Source organism: Candoia aspera, chromosome 1 (genome assembly GCF_035149785.1).
Source record: "Candoia aspera isolate rCanAsp1 chromosome 1, rCanAsp1.hap2, whole genome shotgun sequence".
Classification (NCBI taxonomy): Eukaryota; Metazoa; Chordata; class Lepidosauria; order Squamata; family Boidae; genus Candoia; species Candoia aspera.
Genome location: NC_086153.1, coordinates 179362432 through 179382263, shown reverse-complemented (window position 1 = coordinate 179382263; position 19832 = coordinate 179362432). Strand labels below are relative to the sequence as shown.

The 19832-nt window shown below is 39.3% G+C and overlaps 1 protein-coding gene across 1 annotated transcript in view; it reads right to left on the bottom strand.

Annotated features, from left to right (window-relative positions):
* DNAH7 (dynein axonemal heavy chain 7) overlaps positions 1 to 17554 on the bottom strand; it is a 152509-nt gene extending 134955 nt beyond the window's left edge. The window contains exons 1-6 of the mRNA XM_063304672.1: positions 17428 to 17554; positions 15178 to 15325; positions 14869 to 14962; positions 14439 to 14619; positions 13506 to 13578; positions 10622 to 10747 (exon numbers count right to left, since the gene is read on the bottom strand). Of these exons, the coding sequence (XP_063160742.1) occupies positions 10622 to 10747; positions 13506 to 13578; positions 14439 to 14619; positions 14869 to 14962; positions 15178 to 15325; positions 17428 to 17554 (749 nt within the window). The remainder of the gene's footprint in view (positions 1 to 10621; positions 10748 to 13505; positions 13579 to 14438; positions 14620 to 14868; positions 14963 to 15177; positions 15326 to 17427) is intronic.
* Positions 17555 to 19832: the final 2278 nt, after the last annotated feature.

Sequence of the window (19832 nt, the reverse complement as noted above, 5' to 3'; positions counted from 1 at the left end):
TTTGTGAGCCAAACCTTTTGTTTATTTAGTTAGCCAGGTGGCAGCACCTTCACTGGGCCCTGCTGATGCTCTTGTTCTAGATGTGCATGGACCAGATAGCAAGGCAAAAATGGATCTATGTGATGGAGTGAGTATGGGGGATACGTGGACAAATAGTCTGTGTTCTCTATCATATCTATTTCAGCACTGATACCTTTCTCTGCAGACACACACACACACACACACACACACACACACCCTAAGGCTCTTAAGGAGAAGAGGAGTAACATTCTTCAGAAGAAAAAGGCAATCAGGACCACAAAATCACAGCATCCCTTTAGGCAAGCCTATAGCTACCATTCATCAAGGACATTACACAAAGCACGTCAGGAATGTGAGGTAGAAATTATTTCTCTTGCAGGGATATTTGTCAGAGCGCACTGAATAAAGGAAGCTTAGAGAATAAATCTGACAGTCAGTTTCAGCATTCTTAAAGAAATTAGCTATTAAAGCAGATATTATCTTACTGGATTAGCTACAAATTGCAGTTTAAAAAAAAAGTCTGATAAACGTGTCTCACGCTCCTCTACTCCAGAAAACAAAAGAGGAACAGTTCAATTAAGCTTCCCTATTAGACATTACTATCTGAAACCTTAACAGGACAAAACTAAGCATGGTAAAATGTTTTTTTTTCCTCATCCTTCCTTTTGCTACAATATATACTTATTAATAAAATAATCTGAGCTGCAGGGATAAAAATACCACACTTGGAAATTGGCTCAACTGCTGATTAAAACGAATAATGGTAATGTTTCACGGCCTTTCCCCATCAGGAACAGAAATGTGATCAGGCACAGCTCTGGAAATATTTTAAAGATAATGTTCTCTGACAACAATTAGCTCCTTCAGGACTCTTGCTGTCAGAATGAAGCACTGCCTCCACAAAACAAGCTAAGCACTTTTTGCCTGATTTGCCTTCACACCAACAGCCCGGGGTGAACATTTCTGGCTATTAATCTTACTAAAGTTCTTCCTGAATTCTTTATTATCACTATTGTTTGCATACATTCAATATTAAGCCAGCTTTACATCTCATTACTGAATGTGACAGAATGAAAATACTCATTTGCGTGATCCCAGCATTTTGCAGGCTGAGGTAATGAATAAACTGTACTTAACAGAACAAACTGATCTTTTGCAACTAGATGCCCTCCAGTTTTGCTGGACTACAATTCTACTCTATCCGAGCCAGAATGGGAGTTGTCATCTAGCAGATCTAGAGGACATCAGATCGGGAAGGCTAGAAGGAAGTGAGGAATAAGTGATTTTCAAAATGAGAACAGGGAGTGAAAAGTAAATATTTATACAATTACACATTTAATTGTCATCTTTCTATCTGCAGTATTACTAATCTAACATTTTATTTGCTTTGCCCCAGGGGTCATTACAACATACCTGCATTAAAGCAGGTGAAGTGCATTAAAGTATGTTAAATTAAGGAGAACACTATGAACCAAAATATTTTACGCACAAGAAGCTATGTTGACACAACACGCTTAGCCAGGTCATGGGCAGATTTAACACGTAATGCAAACACCATGACCCAGTAAGCACTAGAGTTAAATGGGTTAATTTTAGTCCTTAGGTGTTGCCTGGGGCTACATTAAACTGACCCAGTCAGTTATCTCATCCAAACACAGAAGTGAGGGTAAACCATGATGCACCCAAATCTCCTTCCTGCTGCTGGTGCAGAGATGAAGTCCTAGAGCAGCCCCACAAAAACAGGACTACTCTAGAAATTTCCTCTTGCTGCTTGTTTTATTTTTAGCTCCCCCACCCCCTCCACGGCCACATAGGTCAATGTGAAACATGGAAGTGGCCTCTGTCCATGATGGCCTTGACCCTAATCAAGCTTATGGGGACTCTTTAAAAATCCAAAGTAAATTAAAATGGCAGGAAATGACTGCTCCCCAATCCCATTTATGGTGAGGAGGAAGCCTATCAAATATGCCATTACCCATTTGACTACAGGATCTATAACCACGTCCCATCAGCATTTGTCTGAGGTAGGAGCTGGCCGAGCATGCAGCTAACCTAGTCTCTACAAGTATTGTTAAGGGAAAAGCAACCTTGGAGTATTGTTCTGATTGGAGGAGAAAAGTTTAGCTCTCTTCCGTTCAGCTATTAAGCCACTCATTATTCTACACACACACACACACACACACACACACAAAACCCAACTGCATTTTTATCCAGGAGATTCCAGAGGCCTAATTACTCTTCTTTATTATTTGCATTTTATGAAGGTTTTTTTACTACAGAAAAAAATAATACCAAGCAGAATCCATAGCACTTCTACACCTCTCTAAAGAACCTTTCTTTGCCTCTCAGTTGCAGCCCTACCTACTTATCAGCAACTAGAGGACATCACAGCATAGACCTCAGCCGCACATACAGCCTTACGAAGTGAAGAATCAACAGCCAAACTAGAAACAGAGAGGGGGGGAAAAGGAAGGAAAAACAAGAAAAAGTGATTCCTGGGTCCCCACTGGTATATCCCCTCATAGATCAGATGTGAATATCAAACAGTTTCTTCGTCTCTTCTTGTCCTGTCCTGTCCTGTCTTTGCTTCCATCTGTTCAATGATATTGTATCTTTCATTGCAATTGCACATGATTTTCCACTCTGAGTTCAACATGTAGCATAGTTGCAGACTTACACAGTGTGTTCTGTTATTCTGGGCTACCTTCCAATAACTCTTTGCATTTCAGAAGCAGACAAATTTAATGCTGGTATTTTTCAGAAAAGTTTCTTTACTTCGTGTCAACAAGCAGTGACCTCTGGACAGGACCGTAACGTATGTCAGAAGACATTTCATCTTTTAGAGCATTACTGCCATTTATTACTCTGTAGGATGTTACAGTATGCTCAATCAATGAAATGTATCCAGGGATCCAGTGTGTTGACTGATGGGGATCTCAAATCCAAAGAAGATTATGAAGCTGCTGTTTCACCCATAAATGTTTAGTGGATCCATTAGTTCAGCTGCCCACTTAATCCACAACTCACTTAACAAAAGAACCAGTTCAGTTCAACATAACTGAATTCTGTGCAGAAATCCAAACTCATCAGGAATCTCTGATGCTGCTAGGACATTTGGATGAAACTATAAATATTGCCAGAAAATAGAAAACCTTTCAGAAAGTTTGAAGCCATCATTATTGTTAATAAACAGTGACAATGTCTATCTACATGTACTATAATATTGATACATCTCCGGTGTTCATATTATTTCAAGTCCCTCCACTTCTTCCTGATAGCCATAAAGACAGAGAGGATACATGTGGGGTTAATACATAGTGCTGTGTTTTGACTTTTGTAATCCCGTCCATTCAGAGCACCGTATCCTAAATTTCTCCCCAGTGTAATATCATGCCTTGATGACAACCATGGTACACTTTGAAGTTAGAAATTCAAATTCTCTCTTATAAACAATAGCTGTCATTTATATTTGCAATACAAAGTCTTTATGCAACCATTTATAAACAACAATTTCTCTAATGGGATAAAGATTTTCCTGGAAAAGCTCAAAGGACAGATATAAAACAAAAGGACCATTTTCATTTTAATCCAGTAACAATGAATCTTGGAAATAGCATCATAATGAATAAACATAATACAGCAACAATAACTTTGTGAGGAAATTGCATGAAGTCTCACATGAAAACCCAATTCTTTCAAGATCCCACTTTCAGTGAGACTTTGACATTTTTAATCTTTTACACATTGACATATTTTGAACTGGAGTGGTGACCAAGTGCCATTTGTGTTGGCATTTTTTTTCTACTCTTGGCTACCACGTTGCATTGCCTGAGGGGAAGGCAGCTTGCAGGACTTTTGTTTAGTTTTTTTAGCCTTGCAGCCTGAGTAAGCTTCCCGCTCTCAGCTCTGAGTGTGTATGAATGCACAAGCCTGTAAATATGTTTTTGTGCTTTCTGTAAATAAATTTATTTTTATAGAAATGCCTGGTGTGTGATTTTTCTGATCTCCTGGGCCAACCGCTTCCTAGCCTACTTTGCAACCATCCAGAGATGTGGCAGATACCAAAATGCCCAGATATACCATCTGTAGTTAATTTCCTTTTAATTAAATGGTAAAGTATGAACAAGAGCCAGTTTGGTGTATGGGATAATGGTACCAAAGTAAAAACCGGGAGCCCGTGAGTTCTAGTCCCACCTTAGGCATGAAGCCAGCTGGGTGACCTTGGGCCAGTCACTCCCTCTCAGTCCTAAGAAGAAAGCAATGGCAAGATTCTGAAATCTTGCCAGGAAAACTGCAGGGACTAATCCAGGCAGTCACTAGGAGTCAAAACTGACTTGAAGGCACACACACAAAAAAAGTAAGAACAAGCCATGTCCTGTATTCACCAGCATTACAGATTACTACCTAATAAACATGAGTTTTAAAATTTATATTCCCCTCCCAAGAGAAGAAACTAAGCTGTCACGAGAAAATTAAAATTCTCTACTTTTTCAAAACACGCATTGGTTCATCTCTCTCTCAAATGTCGGTCCTAAATGTGAAATAGGCTCTGTGAAGAGGAATGTATTTTTCTACTTCATTTGGAAGCACAGAAAATCAAAAGAGACGTTTTATTAAATCTTCTGTGCTTCCAAATGAAGTAGAAAAATACACCTCTATCCCAACAATGTTTCAGGGATCTTAGACAAGCCTGAAGGCCTCTTCAGAGTGAGTCTTATATTCACAGGAAACCAAGATGAGGCAAAAAGAAATGCCATTCAGGATGCACTGTTTCAGGAACTGTGAAAAAATGGAACTTGACTGTCTGGCCTGGTGCATAATATTGCAAGGTGTCGAACTTTGTGACTAAGAGTGCAATCACATTTGTATGATGGCATAATGCCCAATGCCATTACTTTGGCATCACTGCAGTTTATTATAGATGGTGCTGCCAATAGCTCTCTTTAATAGATCATCTTTACCTTGAAAATGGAGCAAATGGGGTATGAAAAGGGGTAGGATGTAGGGCAGTTTTCAAAGAGGATCAGGACCTTTAAGAAAACCCATCATGTTTCTACATTCTGAGTCTATAATCCTATTATGCATAGAATGACACCTTTTTCATCCCTACAAATCTGTCAGCTTGAGAATATCTGCTTGCCTTTCCAACACTTCTGTGAATAAGCCATAACATCAGTTCCTCTCTAAGGAATGGGATTCAGGCCTCAGCAACAGGTCATCTCCAAAGTTAAGAACACATTCATTCTAACCATGGCATGCGCAACCAAAATATCTCATTTGACCACTTCTGGTTGCAATAGTTTCACGGCTGTTTCATTTTCAGGGAATGGGAAAGCAGAATTGGGAATGTCTGGGAAATTTTTCAGGGCTGCTTGCTTTAACTAATAAATGTGCTCTTGAAGGGAAGCCATGCCAATATCTAAATTACTATCTGAAAATAGTCCCTGATCGAAGTAGGGGTCCAGATATTAGTTTATTCTTCACAAATACTATGAATATCAAAAAAGAGTCCAATCATTTTTTCTTGAAGGCCTTACAGAAGAGAAATCTCAGCATCATTACTCTTGTAAAATGCAAATCTGAAACTGAATGTGGGGACAGAAGAGCAGCATGGGAGTAATCTGGAGCAGGAAAAACTACAGGGATAAAAAACAAATTACAAAACACATTCCTCCCTACATATCTGAAATTGCAACCTCCAAAATTAGTTTTCATTTTTAAAGACTGACAGCTTCATTTTACTTTATTTGATTAACACTCAAAGTCCAGAAGTTCTTTAACATATTATGCATTTAAATACACATACTTACTGTATATACAGAAACACCCAGAAAATCCAAAATATTAAATGGTATACTGCCACTTGTGATACAATTCCATATAACCAGTCAAATTTATGTACATAAAATTCAGAATATTAAGCTGTACCAAGAGCCTCCAAGTAGCAACAGAATTCAGCCACCCTTCTGGAGACTTCTGGGATGCGTTTGCTAGTAGGAAAAATAAATTCTCCTCATCTGATCTGTTGGGGTAGACTAACATTCTATTTCGTACCTTTTTACAAAATTATCTACAAGAATCAGCTGGACTAAAGATTCCTCATTAAAAGCCGCTTTTAGTCAGTATCTTGTGCCTCCCAGGAAAACGGCCCAGATGCAAAGAGGAATTGAAGACACACGAGGGAAGGTGAACCAAGGCTCTTACCTCTTTGTGCATACAGATCTGCAAACTATAACACCAGAGAATCATCACCTTACCTTCATAAATATTAGTGCCAGCAGGTACATAATTGTTACTTTCATTACTGGCAAAATGTGTCAGCCTACAACTGGAAAGGGGAAGAAGCTTTAGATAGCAAAGCCCTCATACAGCTTTAAAACAGCTGAAAATTAGTATTTTATACCAGGTGGAGAGTTTGTGCCTGTAAGCGTTGATGAATTATGAGACAATCCAAGGTATGGGGGCTTGAAGCTCTCTCTCTCCCCCACTGCTTTCAGAGAACAGGCCGTCACTAACGGTAGTGCAACAGAAAGGAAACAGATCATTTCCTGCAGCAAAATCCAAGAGACCTTTGATTGAAATATCTTCAGTCAACTTTATGGAAACCAATAAAGTTGGTTATGACTTTTAATAAAGTTATGCCTTTTAATTGCTGAAACTGTGACCTTAATTCTCCAAAAACTATCTGTTATCACTAAAAAGTTAAGCAAGCTCCCACATCTGTTAAACCGCTATCATAAGAAACAGAATGAAGGGGCAATAAGGGTGCTATTATAAGTAAAATCCCAAAATGTGTGATGATAAAGAACCTGACAACTAGATATTTGTCCAAGCAGAGAGAAGTTCCCCAACTGTTTTGATGAAGGCCATATGCCATGCCTGTGTTCTTCAACCAACCGAATCATGCTCCTTGCTAAGAACAACTTTGTTCATAAAAGAAAAATGGTTTTCACACTAAGCAATTAATTTCTCCCTGAGTCAGTTGTTACACTATCAAATGCCCCCTTGGTGTCTTGGAGATGGTGGGATGACTTCCAAGGGTGTGTAACAGCAATCAAATTTTGTTAAAGTTTAATTGCTCAACTACTCCTTTAATGCTTCTAAAGATATCTGGCACTTTTTCAAATTTATCTAAGCCATGTCTTCTAAGACTCCAGCATTAGATTTCTTCTGCCAGAATCAAGCAGATGGCTTCATTCCAATTCAATCACTTTCAAAGCAGTAAACAACTATAATAAGAGCTTGGAGGCTGATAAGATGTCCTTGAAACAAAGAAACAAGTTAAACCTCAAAGAACCTTCAAAATGGTCTCTCACTAAGGATCTTCCCTAAAGAAGATTCACTGAAGTCTGCTTCCAAATGAGTAGCAAGCTGAACTTCTTTGCAGACTGGAAGATTTAAAGCAATCTTTAACTTAATTATATAAAAATGATTCCTCTCAAAAATCTGTTACACTTCACCTCTCTACCAAGGAATTCTGAAGATCAGATACAGAAGTCTCAAAATTACGAAGGTGATATATAAATCTTGCAAATTGCTTGAGTTGTGGGGATCTGGGCCTGTTGATAACCAATTATCAAACTCCAATCCCTTCTATTAACAGAGATGTGTTGAGAAAATAAGTCTAATAAGTCCTTGAAACTGCTTATTGGTCATGAAAATTGTAACTCAGAATTTGACTGTAGAGAACATGGTTTGAATTTAATCGTCACTCAACTTCTGATGGAGAATGAATGCCAAAGTCATTCTTGAAGATGAGCCTTAAGAAGAATGATGATAATCCAGCAATGGAAGTCATGGTCCTTGAACACAATGGAGCAGCCTTTGACATTGGCAGACCATCTATCAGAAGAGAATCCTGAAGTTGTTGGGTATTCAGAGAAAAACTGGATGATCTGGAAAATTGCTGAGTAGCATGTTGAAAAATGCAACTCCTGATTTTTCAGTGTTCTAGATTAATTATCCTTGCTCAAGAAAGCTGGGAATCCAAGTCTTTAGAACTTGGTGGCTTTATACTATACGTATTCCAGGTTACTCCTAGTTCAAAAATGGTCAGGCTCATGGAGGACTTGGTTTCTTATATTTACATTTCAATCAAATGTCCATTAAATTTTTATGTGTGGCTCTATCAACCTTGAAATCTGATGAGTGTAGTCTCTAATCTACCTCCTGGCTTCTCAACTGGTGAGTCAAATTAATGATAACCGGAAAAAAAATACTATTTTTTGGATTTGATGTTTGGATATCCCAAGTCAGCCACAGTATGTGTCAGTGACTTTAACACTAGAGTGGGCCCAAATAATGAAACTTATACTCCTCCTGTAATAATATCTGGCCTCAATCAAAAGACCAGATAGCACTCAGTTTCATTGTTCAAATGATGAAGGAATGAGTTACAGAGAATGGTGGCTGGTCCAAATGAGTATTAGATTTGATCCCTATTCTAAGAGGATTTGTTCAAGGGGACCCCAAAATTGAGGTCACATGTCATTACATACATTGGCTTGTTACAAAAGTAAGTATTTGGGGCAAACTCCCTGGTATTTATAAATCTATTCAACATTATCCTAACAAAGATTGTTACTTATATTTTACACATCAGTTGCAACAACTATACATTTGAAGTACTTTCCTTGATTTCAGGGGAATTTAGACTCAAGTATTTTGGATAATATTGAACAATCTATTCTTTTCAGCAAATTATTATCTGTGCTTGCATAATCTTCCCATTCTTTCCTTTTATGATCTTTGCCTATACATAAGCCTTGGGTTGTCTATAGACAATAGATATTCAGAGCCTGGCTATGTTATTGTAGGGCTGTACTCTGAAATAAGTTCCTCCCTGCCCCTTGGACATATGAAAAACACTATTGCCATAGATGTGTCTTACATTTAAATGTGACTATTTTTAGATTCCCACCATGATTAGGACAATATTGGAAAGCTTAAAAAAGGGAAGGGCAGCAGTTTAGAAACAATGTGTACACATGCAGCTCCTCAAAAAAAAATTGTTCACACTTGAGAATGAAATTAACTAGATCATCAACTACTTGCAATTGGATCTACTAAATCCAGAGCCAAGATAGTAACATGGTAGATATTCTTCCCATTTGTTATTTGAAAGTAATCATTTATTCACAACTTCCACCTCAATGCTCTGCATGTTTACAAAGAAGAGAATCCAACTCTGCTCTCTTTACACTAAGCCATAAATTATGGCTTAGACACTGCAGTGGCTGAGTTTGCACACTGCATTAAACCAAAACTAAATAAATCATATTATGGCTTTGTGCTACCTGCAAACTATGGTCATCAACCAGTTCTATGTATTTAGTTATTTAGTTAATTCAATTTAGATGCCTGACTCCAACTGACTCTGGGTGGCTCTCAACAATAAACAGTTCAATGCTGTTTAGTTCCAAGGACTGCAGCCCACAGACATCCTTAACAAGCTACAATGATATCCAAATGATGACAAAGGCATCATGAGGCCATCACACAAATGACCCAATTATGTACTTGCATTGTGATATCTGATGCAAGTATGTAAGTCATGCCATTTGTGCGATGAAATCATAATGTACGTGTCATCATTTCCCCCACCGTGGATGCCTCTACTACATCAGCCTTGAGCTTTTTCTCAGTTAAAACTTAATAAAGATGAATTTTAGGAAGGAAGGAAGGAAGGAAGGAAGGAAGGAAGGAAGGAAGGAAGGAAGGAAGGAAGGAAGGAAGGAAGGAAGGAAGGAAGGAAGGAAGGAAGGAAGGAAGGAAGGAAGGAAGGAAGGGAGTTATGCTCCCAGATCAAACGTTCCCAGAACATCTGATCAGATTCGCATGCATGAATGAAGCCAACAGGTGTCTGGACTTGTGAGTCGGTAAAAGTGGGAGGGGGACAAGCCAGGAGTGTGAAAGCATCTTGTTTGGACTATCTCTGGCATCCAAGGTCAACCGGCAGAGCCGTTGCAGACATCTGCCCAGAACTGAACAGACTGGCACGAAAAGGGGGGCTGCATACTGAAGAAGGGGGAAGGGGTTGAGTTCAATGGGCTGTTTAACTTGGGGAAAGTGCAGGAACCTTTACTGGCAACTTTTTCACTGTAGTGCATACTACAATCCATTAAAGAGATTTTCTACTCTAACTATGTATGAATCAAATTGAATGGCAAGCTGAGTAATACAGTCATCATGGGAGGGAGGGAGGGAGGGAGGGAGTTTTGGTAGCAAGAAAATCTGCCCATTTCCATAATAACTTACAAAAGACAACTTGTATGTACATATTCCACGGTTTTATTGGCAGGGCCGCAACTGGGGGGAGCAAGTGGGGCATGTGCCCTGGGCGCCGCACTGGGGGGGCAAAATGAGCGCTGGGGGTCACCAAAATGGGCGCGGAATCCATGTTTGCCCCGGGTGACACAGACCCTAGTTGCAGGCCTGTTCATTGATGAAACTTGACTTCTATACAGTACCAGCTTCTTTTCACCTGGGCATCTGCCACACAGCTGCACTTTAACTGCCAAAATTCTGGAAACCAAACTTCATACCTCTGAAGGTGCCCTGCTTGAGTAAGGCTGACCTATGCATTCAAAATATTACTTACTTAAAAGTTGTTTGCCAGAGATCCAGAACAGCCATCATTGTGGGATTCATTGCATACAAATTTTCTTTTATATAGTTGCGAGCTGCAATGTAGGACTTATTCCAAGGTTTTGGCACTACTTCCATTCTAAAGAAAAAAAAAATAAAAAATAAAAATCAGTACTGTAATCCCAGGAGACAATTGCAGTGCCACAGATCTATTCAATACTGGTAAGTTTTAAATTTCATGTAAAGCCAATTGCATTGCCTTGTTAGAAATTAAACATGCTATTCTAACAGTAAATATAAGAAAGGAAGAAAGGTTGTTGAAATTCCTTTTTTTTAAATCAAAATCCCTCATGAATTCTTAGACCATACCACATTAATTAGACATGTGCAGGTATAATGTTAGTGTGATAGCTATAGAAAGCTAGGTATGGAAATGTGTCAGTCAGGGCATGATCTTTATTGATAGACATGATATCATCCCCTTATATGCATGTTGCAGACTGTACAACAGCTTTCCTATACCTGGGAACCATGAAGATGGGCAGTTTTCACCCTAGGTTTCTCAGCAATGACCACCCAGAGAGTCCAGATATCTGAAAAGTGCCCAGGTTGGGGAAAGCTGCTCAGCAATGTAAAGGATCCTTATAGAACTCAATGGGAGCTTTTAAATTTCCTCTCTGCTTCTGGCATATTCAGTGATTCATTTATTTATATGCTGCTTTTCCATCATGACCCTGAAGGCAACTTCTCACCAGAGCATTATACTTAGCCATTAATACAAAACATACTTAACCATTAACAATCCACAACGTCAAACAAAACTAAATCAGCAATCCAATATATATACTTGTAAGATAAATTTGGGGTTACAGTAAGTTACAATCCATTCATCATCTCATACTTATTTCATACATAATTGTCTAATATAAGATCAAGACCAAGGAGAAGAAAGGCAACTCAAGCCTTACTGATAGTGCCAGTCATGCTGTTTCCAGGGACCTGGTTTGAATCCAATTAGAGATCTTTATGATGGGCTTTCTCTACAATCCAGATCAGAGTGAGCAAACCCTTGGGATAGAGGTACATTTGGTATCTTGAGGACGTCTGGTATTACACTCTCAAAATGGCTGCCGTGACAATATACCTATTTACAAATTGTTTGCCACAGTGGGCATGGCCAGTCAAAAACTATCCATTGGCCAGAAAACAATTTAGCTTCCCAAAATAGCTTCCACCATCCCAGTGGGACATTTGTGCAAACCAGCAAATCAGTGTTTGTTTTGCAGCCCACCAGTTTCCTACTGATTTTCTTAAAATCGTATTTTGAAAATAGTCAGTGGGACAGGAAGCCTGGCTGATACTAAGGGAGGTGTCTAGGGGCAACCTAGTACCGGTAAGGCTAAGCCTTCATCCCAGCAAAGAGAAATGCTGGGGGAGAAGCACTGAGGAAAATCCTGTAGGTCTTGCTCCCAGATATTCTGGCTACAAATCTTGGATTGTTGGATTCAGAAGGGAAGCTATTCACTTTTGTCTTTCATAAAGACATTCAACAGATGAGTTCCACATGCATGCATGTTTGTGAAAAAGCTGGTGTGGGAGGACAGCAGGGAAGGGAAGATAATGGACTCCCTTGGGCTCTATAGGAATTCCCTTTTCATGTATTGTTACATGCATCATAAAATATATAGTTTGCCAGCTTATGCTCTTTTGAAGAAAAATCCTGTTGTTGCTTATACAAGCAAACAAGCATTCCCAAAGGTTTGTGATTCGCTCTTCTCTTATTGTGTACACGTAACTTAAAATGCCCTGAGTTTAACTTCAACCAACAGAGTATCTCTATGTTTCATTTTGTAGCAATAACTCTTGCAATTAATTGGAGGGGGGTGTATTTTGCCATTTTTGGATAAATTAGCCTTTGGAAGGAAGGGAGGAAGGAAGGATTCTTTTTCAACAGATTCTTAAAACATCATAACTAACCATATAGCATTCTGAGTTCTAGGAGAAAACTGCACGGTTTTTTAAAAATCTTACTTCTGCCTTTTGAATATGTTGTTTACAAATACATGAATCAGAGGTTAACTGGTACCTAGATGTATGAATCACTGGAATGCTGCTCAGTCTGGAATTAGAACAGTAATTCATATCTCTTACCCGATCACCATAGCACAGTCTAAGGTCCCTTAGAGCAGGAAATTACAGAGCCCTGGCACTGTCTTGTGTTCTCCTACACATCGAAGTCTGCAGATTCTCTCAACTTAGTAAGTGGGTAAGACTTCAGAGAAGACCAGCTTCTTTACTAAACTTGGACGGAACGGTAGCTCCACTGGGACTGTAAGCCTTTGGTGGTAACGATAGTTAAGCACTGGGCTCACTATTGTTCCAATCTTGTATTTGGGACTATTCATTGATTAGAACAGGTTACAATGTTGTTCTTGCTGTCAGACAAATATTTGGTCTGACATAACCTATTTTTTTCTAATCAACCATGCCACCTTCCTATTTGGCTATCTTTTTTAAATTATTCAGAAATCAGGTTTTTATCTTGACCTGCTGACGGAGGCCCTGCCAGAACATGTTATGCACATAAAAGACCCCAGATTCAATCCCTAGCATCTCTGGTTAAATGATATGAAGTAGGTGGCTGGAAAAGACTCTGCCTGAGACCTTGGAGATCTCCTGAAAGGTAGAACGGGCAGCTGTGAATCAAGTGAATGATAGTCTGTGTTTACTTAAAAAGGCAGTCCTGTGCATGCCGACATGAAAGAGGCACAGAGCATTTACTTGGGCCTGTTCTCACACAGTCATGCAGAGGAGTGCATTCTTATGCAACTGCTTCAGATGTTTTGCCTGCGATGCAATGCTTTGCAGACTAAGATGTTGAAATAGCATTTTCTTACTCTTGACGATGAGGTGGAAGAACTTGCTTCTTGGCTTCTTCCTTTTCCCTGGGATCTCTTAAAACAAAGTCAACTAAAAGAAGGCATTAAAAGAAACAGACCAGAACACAAATGAGCTCAGCAGAACATAAAAACAGCCAAAGGAATTGAACCAATTATTTTTAAAGACTTCAAAGGTGTTATATAGGAACAACTGAAAACATGCAATACATAGACAGTTGATTTCAGAATGTTTTGCAGAAGAAACTAAAAAAGTATCTATGAAAAGGGCTAAACTAGCAAAAACTTAAAATTTGTTGGTAAAAAAAATACTAACACTGCAATCTATTAACGTTTGCTTAGAAATAAGTCTCACAGTGTCCTAATAAGTGGTAGGGATCGCCAACAAAGAAATAAAGTTTAAGCTCAGAAAGTTTTTCCAAAGAAAACCTCTGCTTGTTTGCTTTTTGACTGAATGTATGCCTGCTTCCAAGACATTCTGACCAACAATAATGCCCATTTAGAATGCATAGTGTTAACTCCTACTCAGAGTTATCATTCTATAGGCTAAAATAGTGATATTTTTTTTCAAACGCCCAAGCCATTACATGGCAGAGGAATCCTTTAAGATGCCAAAGAAATCTTACATAGGAAAAGATTCTGGGAATAAGTTCTAAGGAACACATCAGCATCTCCCAGGAACTGGGTACCCTAATCCTCCGATCTTTGGCTTTTACGTGGGGTGGTCAGTAATAGTAGGAAGCTGGCAGGAACCAGAGGTGAAAAGCTTTCCCGGAATGTTGTTCCATCATTTTTTAATTGATACTGCCATGGAAATATAGGGATCTCCAGAACATAATATAAAAGCAACTGGGTAAAAATATAATATAGTGACAGCATGAATCTGATTCTTTTCTGATTCAATAAATAACAAATGAGTCACAATTCCCATACCTATTGCTTTCTTTACACTAAGAAGATAGTCCTCCCTCATTTCATCTGAGAGTGAGTAGATACTTTCACTGAGTACTTTCAAATGTTTGGGTACTAGAGCTAAGACATTTTCCAGCCATGAGTCTTCCATTGGGGCCACATGTTCTGTATCTATTCCATGGCGAATATAATAGTAATATTTCTGCAAAATTAGAAAAGCACAGCAGTGGCACATAAGAATGAGTTCCACTGGAAATCCACATTACTTCTGGTTTTGATTGTGCTGATTTAGAACACAAAGAATGAAAACATTTGTGCATGTCAGCTATGCACACAGTTATCAGGCGCGTGCACACAGTGAGCCAGACTTTCGATTCTGCCTCTTTGTTCAGTCCTGATGTTCATTCCAAGCCTCTCTCCCTTCCAATCAGGAAATCATGACCTGATTTACCAAAATATCTTTCTCTATCGCAGCACTGGACTCTGACATGCCAGGTTTTGCTTCTTCTATTGAAAATTGTTCTTCTGGAATAAAGTCTGGTTGCCTACAAAACAAACATGACAATTTGTTACCATCCGTCTTCAACCATCAGTCTGCAAATTGATCTTGATGCAGACCTCTTTTAGAAAGCAAGAGAATTAGGTCAGCAGGGTTCTTTCTTTTGATATACATTACTTGGTATTGAAGCTTTAAAAATAAGCATCTATCACAATGGGGAAGGAAAGCAGCTTTGTCATCCTAAATTGCAAAAGAACTCACATGATGATATTAATAAGAGCGCTTCTGAAATTTTCCCGATCTTTTTTACCGCCAGGTCTTGTTTTCGAAGTTGAAGGTCCAGCCCCTTGATCACTCTCTGGAGTGTCTTCTACCTTACGCTTCTTGGATCTCTGACAGAGATATTCTCCTTGTGGAGGAAAAATGGGAGGTTAGGGGGGATGTTTGGCACAGGCTCAAACATGCAACATAGCTATCAAATTGTACAGAATCAATTCTGGCTTCTTTGAATGAGAATTATGGTAGTACACCATCTTTCTGAATTGTCTGCTGCTGTCAACTGCATCAACAAGATCAAGGTGTAGATGGTACGATTTCTTCAAACACACAAACAACAAGAGCTCTGAAAAGCTCAGCTGCCCACCGGGGACCCCCACTCATGTGACATTCTAAGTCCCTCCACCTGAGGGCACACCAAATTCACTTCTCCATCAGAGGGAGGAACAATGTTGCTGGCAGCAGAGAAAAGGATCCATCAGATTGCAATGGGGCACAGACTTCATCTTTTTGCAGTCGAAGGAAGGGGGGGTGGAGAGGAGCAGCCAGAAGAAGAATGAACTAGGAAAGGAAGAGGACAGAGGTAGAGAACGAGAACGTCAGTGAAAATAGAGGCTTGCAGGAGACAGAGTCCAGATCTGACGACAGCTCCCAGTTATGGAGAAATGGTTAATACATCCCTTAAATTTGAGAGACCGCCTCTCTCCAAGGACATCTACCCATCCCAATCATAAGGTGGGCACCCTCTGGGTCCCTTCCTTGTAACAGTGGCATTTGATGGGACTCAGAAGGCATGGCTTTTCTGCAGCAGCACCTGCCCTTTGGAATCACACACACACACACACACACAAGTAATTGGTTAGCCCCAAACCTGCTGGCCTTCAGAAAGGCTTTAAAAACATGGCTATTCCCCCCAGAACTGGGTACAGGATGAGTAAAGTCCCATCAAGAGAGAGTATGACTGTGAGCCAGGTTGCCTATTATCGATGGTTGTTTTATCTTGGATTGCATTCTTGTAAGCTGTCCATTGTCCAAATTAGGCAGCCATTTATATTAAATATAAATATTGTGTTCAAAGAGAAGTATCAAAATCATTTTAGATGTGTGAAGATAATATCCTGATTCTAAACCAGGGATGTGCAAAACATTTCAAATTCAAACCTGAAACACCCCATTCCAAATCTGAAATAGTTGTACCATGCTTGAAATAAATTGTTCTGAATACTGTAGAAGTGTTTCAAACTTGGAACAGAATTGTTTTAAGCTAGAAAGACTTCAAAAATGATCAGAACCTGTTTCGCACTCAAAACAGAGTGTTCCTAATTTGCACACCACTGTTCTAAATTTTATTCAGTGAACAATAAATACATGGAATGGGATACCCAAATGATTGTGCTTTAATAATTTATTCAATTGTGCACTAATCAATCATGTTTAATATAAATTGCCTCTTCCCCAGCCAAATGCACTAAGCAGTTTATCTCCCCACTTTAAATGAAGATCGTCAGCCCTTCAAGGTAGATCAGACTAGGAAACCAATGCCATGCAGATCAGTACTACTTTTGCTGTAAAGTTATAGCAACAGAATCTTGCAAGTCTGAAGGCCCTTCCCCTTCCCTCCCTTTATCTTCCTGTGAACCAAGGAGGGGCTTGTCTGGGATGTTTTCTCAAGTTACTTTCTTGGCCTGGGCTCAAGCCCCTCTTATCTGACCATTGCCTTGGTAGCGGCTCTTCAACCTGTCCCTCAAGGCCATTCCCTATTTCCTCTACAAAGATAGAGGACTTGTCAGAGATGGAGTTCATAGAAAGGAACGTCTGGTAAAATCCCAGAAATAGCATAAGTGTAGTGGCTGTTGCATGGAAACAAACTGGAAATCATAGTGTGGGGGAAAGTAGGAGGAAGAGGAGAGGAAGAGGTACTACAGGCAAGAGGGAGCATCTTTGCCACTATTCCACCCAAACGCAGCCCATCTGGCATGGGATTTATTTTTCACATCCCCAGCATGGTGGGCCAGAGTGGTTTAGGATCAGACAGGCCCCGTACTCTGCTTCTCTGGGTAGCAGAAACAGGCACGTCACATGTGCATATAACAAGACGACACAGAATAGCTCAAAAGATCAACAAGAGAACTCTAGTTCCCTCACAGTGGGAAGAAGCCATTACTGATATTTTATGAACAATTTTCAGTACTACACAACTTCACCCCCACTCCAAACATTCAGGTTTATTCTTACCAGGTGTTAGCTCATTCTTTACCATGAACTGCTCTGGAACATGAGTGTCCTTATCTTGCTGCAGGTGGAACAAAGGTGGGCTCTGATGCCAGAGTGGTTTACAGTTGATCTGAAAGATAGATGCCATGCTTTCACACCTGGCAGTGGTGCTTGGTAAAAACTTTTCCTAAGCTTTGCAAAGGAACTGCATAAGTTAATGAGCAAAAAAAAAAGGGGGGGGTAATTCTTTTCTTAGATATTTAATGTGCTGGATGTAGGTATAAAGATCTTATGGGGTCAGTTTTATAGAGTAGGTAGGTCCCTTGTTCACACTGACTAGGTTCTGATCCAGCTACAGTCACAGGTACCTGCTAATTGAACAATGAGTAGTCCAATGTCCAAATTTGCACCTCAGTTTCTATCTCAATAACAGAGAAGTTCAATATGTCTGAATTAGGACTGCGATTTCAAATCTGCACAGCCAATACAGATGGAAAGATGTGTATATGTCTGGATATTTCTCGCTGAATCCCAGCCATCAAGTTAAATAAGAGTTTCACGCTTCTTAAATGGCTGCGCAGCACACTGTAGGCACCACAGATGGAGCTGCCAATCCATAGAGCAGGATCAGCACTATAGATGGAGTGAATGTACCTTCTCACTTAGCAAAGGGGGAGAAAACTGAAACCACTGTGAATGTTCTCTCACGTACAAATGTTTCGCTTTCTTATCAAAGCCATTACCATTATTTGCCATTGGGTAAGCGTATCCTTCACCAGGAAGAAGCTATAAGAAGCATCCTGCTAGCCTTAACAGCCAGCCTAGCCTGCATTACAAAATTGTTGTTAGGGTAAAACATGGGAAGAACCTTGTTGACTGCTTTAGAGTTCTTGGAGGACAGTCAAGTATAGAAATATGGTGAATAGATTAACAATGTTAATACGAATCATAGTAAACAATAGAGTTGAATGTTCATGATTTGCATGCTATCTATCTATCTATCTATCTATCTATCTATCTATATCTATATATATATATAAATACCTTGTCCACTTGCGGTAAAATCTTTGTTGTACTCTTTTCTAACTTTCCTTTGTTGGGTGGCTTGGGCTGTAAGAGGATAAAAACAGTACATGAAACAAAACACATGTTTACTTCCCAAACTGGAACTTTAAAATATAGTGTAAACCACAATTACTAGTGGGTACATTCCATTAAGACACTCTGAATAAACATAGATAGGCTTGTTCTGGTACTGATCACATACTTTACACTGTTCCATCTTTTTCCCTATGTTCAGGGAACAGAGGAAGTACCTGTTCCACTTTTGTAAACTAGGGCTACCACATAGATAGATAGATAGATAGATAGATAGATAGATAGATAGATAGATAGATAGATAGATAGATAGATAGATAGATTCATTCATTCATTCATTCATTCATTCATTCATTCATTCATTCATTCAATCAATCAATCAATCAATCAATCATTCAATCAATCAGTCTAGTCTTGAACCAGGCTATATTACCATTATATCATAGCAAAGGTACATAGAAATCAGATAGCCCAGTAGTGGTAATTCTAAGAAAATTTATAAAAATTATTGATTCAAACCAAGGATAGAAAATTGCACTAGTGTCACCCAAAAGAATTTTTTTAAATATGTTTGGCTAGACAGCTGCCTTCTAAGTACTTTGCTTGGAAAAATTCCCCTCTATTTAAGCTGAATCCTGGGATCCTTCTGCTGGTTAGCAGCTGCTAATCATAAACGTTTCAATTTTGGAAGACCCAATTGAGTGACAATCCATGCATCAAATGCTAATCCTACGCAAAGCCCTCTGTGTCTCTGGGGCCCACAGAGATAGATGTGAGTGCTCAGTACAAACAATGACTGGGCTTCTATATTGCATGCTAAGTCAAAATGTGGTTGGTTGGTTGGTTTGGCTAGGCTTAGGATGTTGTATGAATCCAGAGCCACTTTGGTTTATAAGCCATGGTTTAGGCCAATAACGCAGATCCAGTTAAAGATTCAAATGAAGCTGTCAACATTAAGCCTACATGAGTTTCAATATCATCGTCAGAAGCAATCAAACCCTGCGCTGGAATGCTTTGATAAATCAAAACTTCTTACCAACACATTTAGAGCTTTTGTTACAAACATGTTTCCTTCCAGACCATAACACTGCAGGGTTTCTTAAATTTATTTAATTTTTTTATATACAGCTGCATTCCAGATAACACTCCCAGCAATTTACATGTTAAAAAAACACATAACAAGAACCATAAAACAAGGCAACTCATTAGTAAAAATAATCATAGGCATAAATAAAGTGTTTGGGGGCAAGGCAGGGGACTAGGAGGGATTTGGGGTTGTTTGAATTTTCAACCTCTCTCCCCTTTGGGTTCTGCCCAGCCCCAGTTCT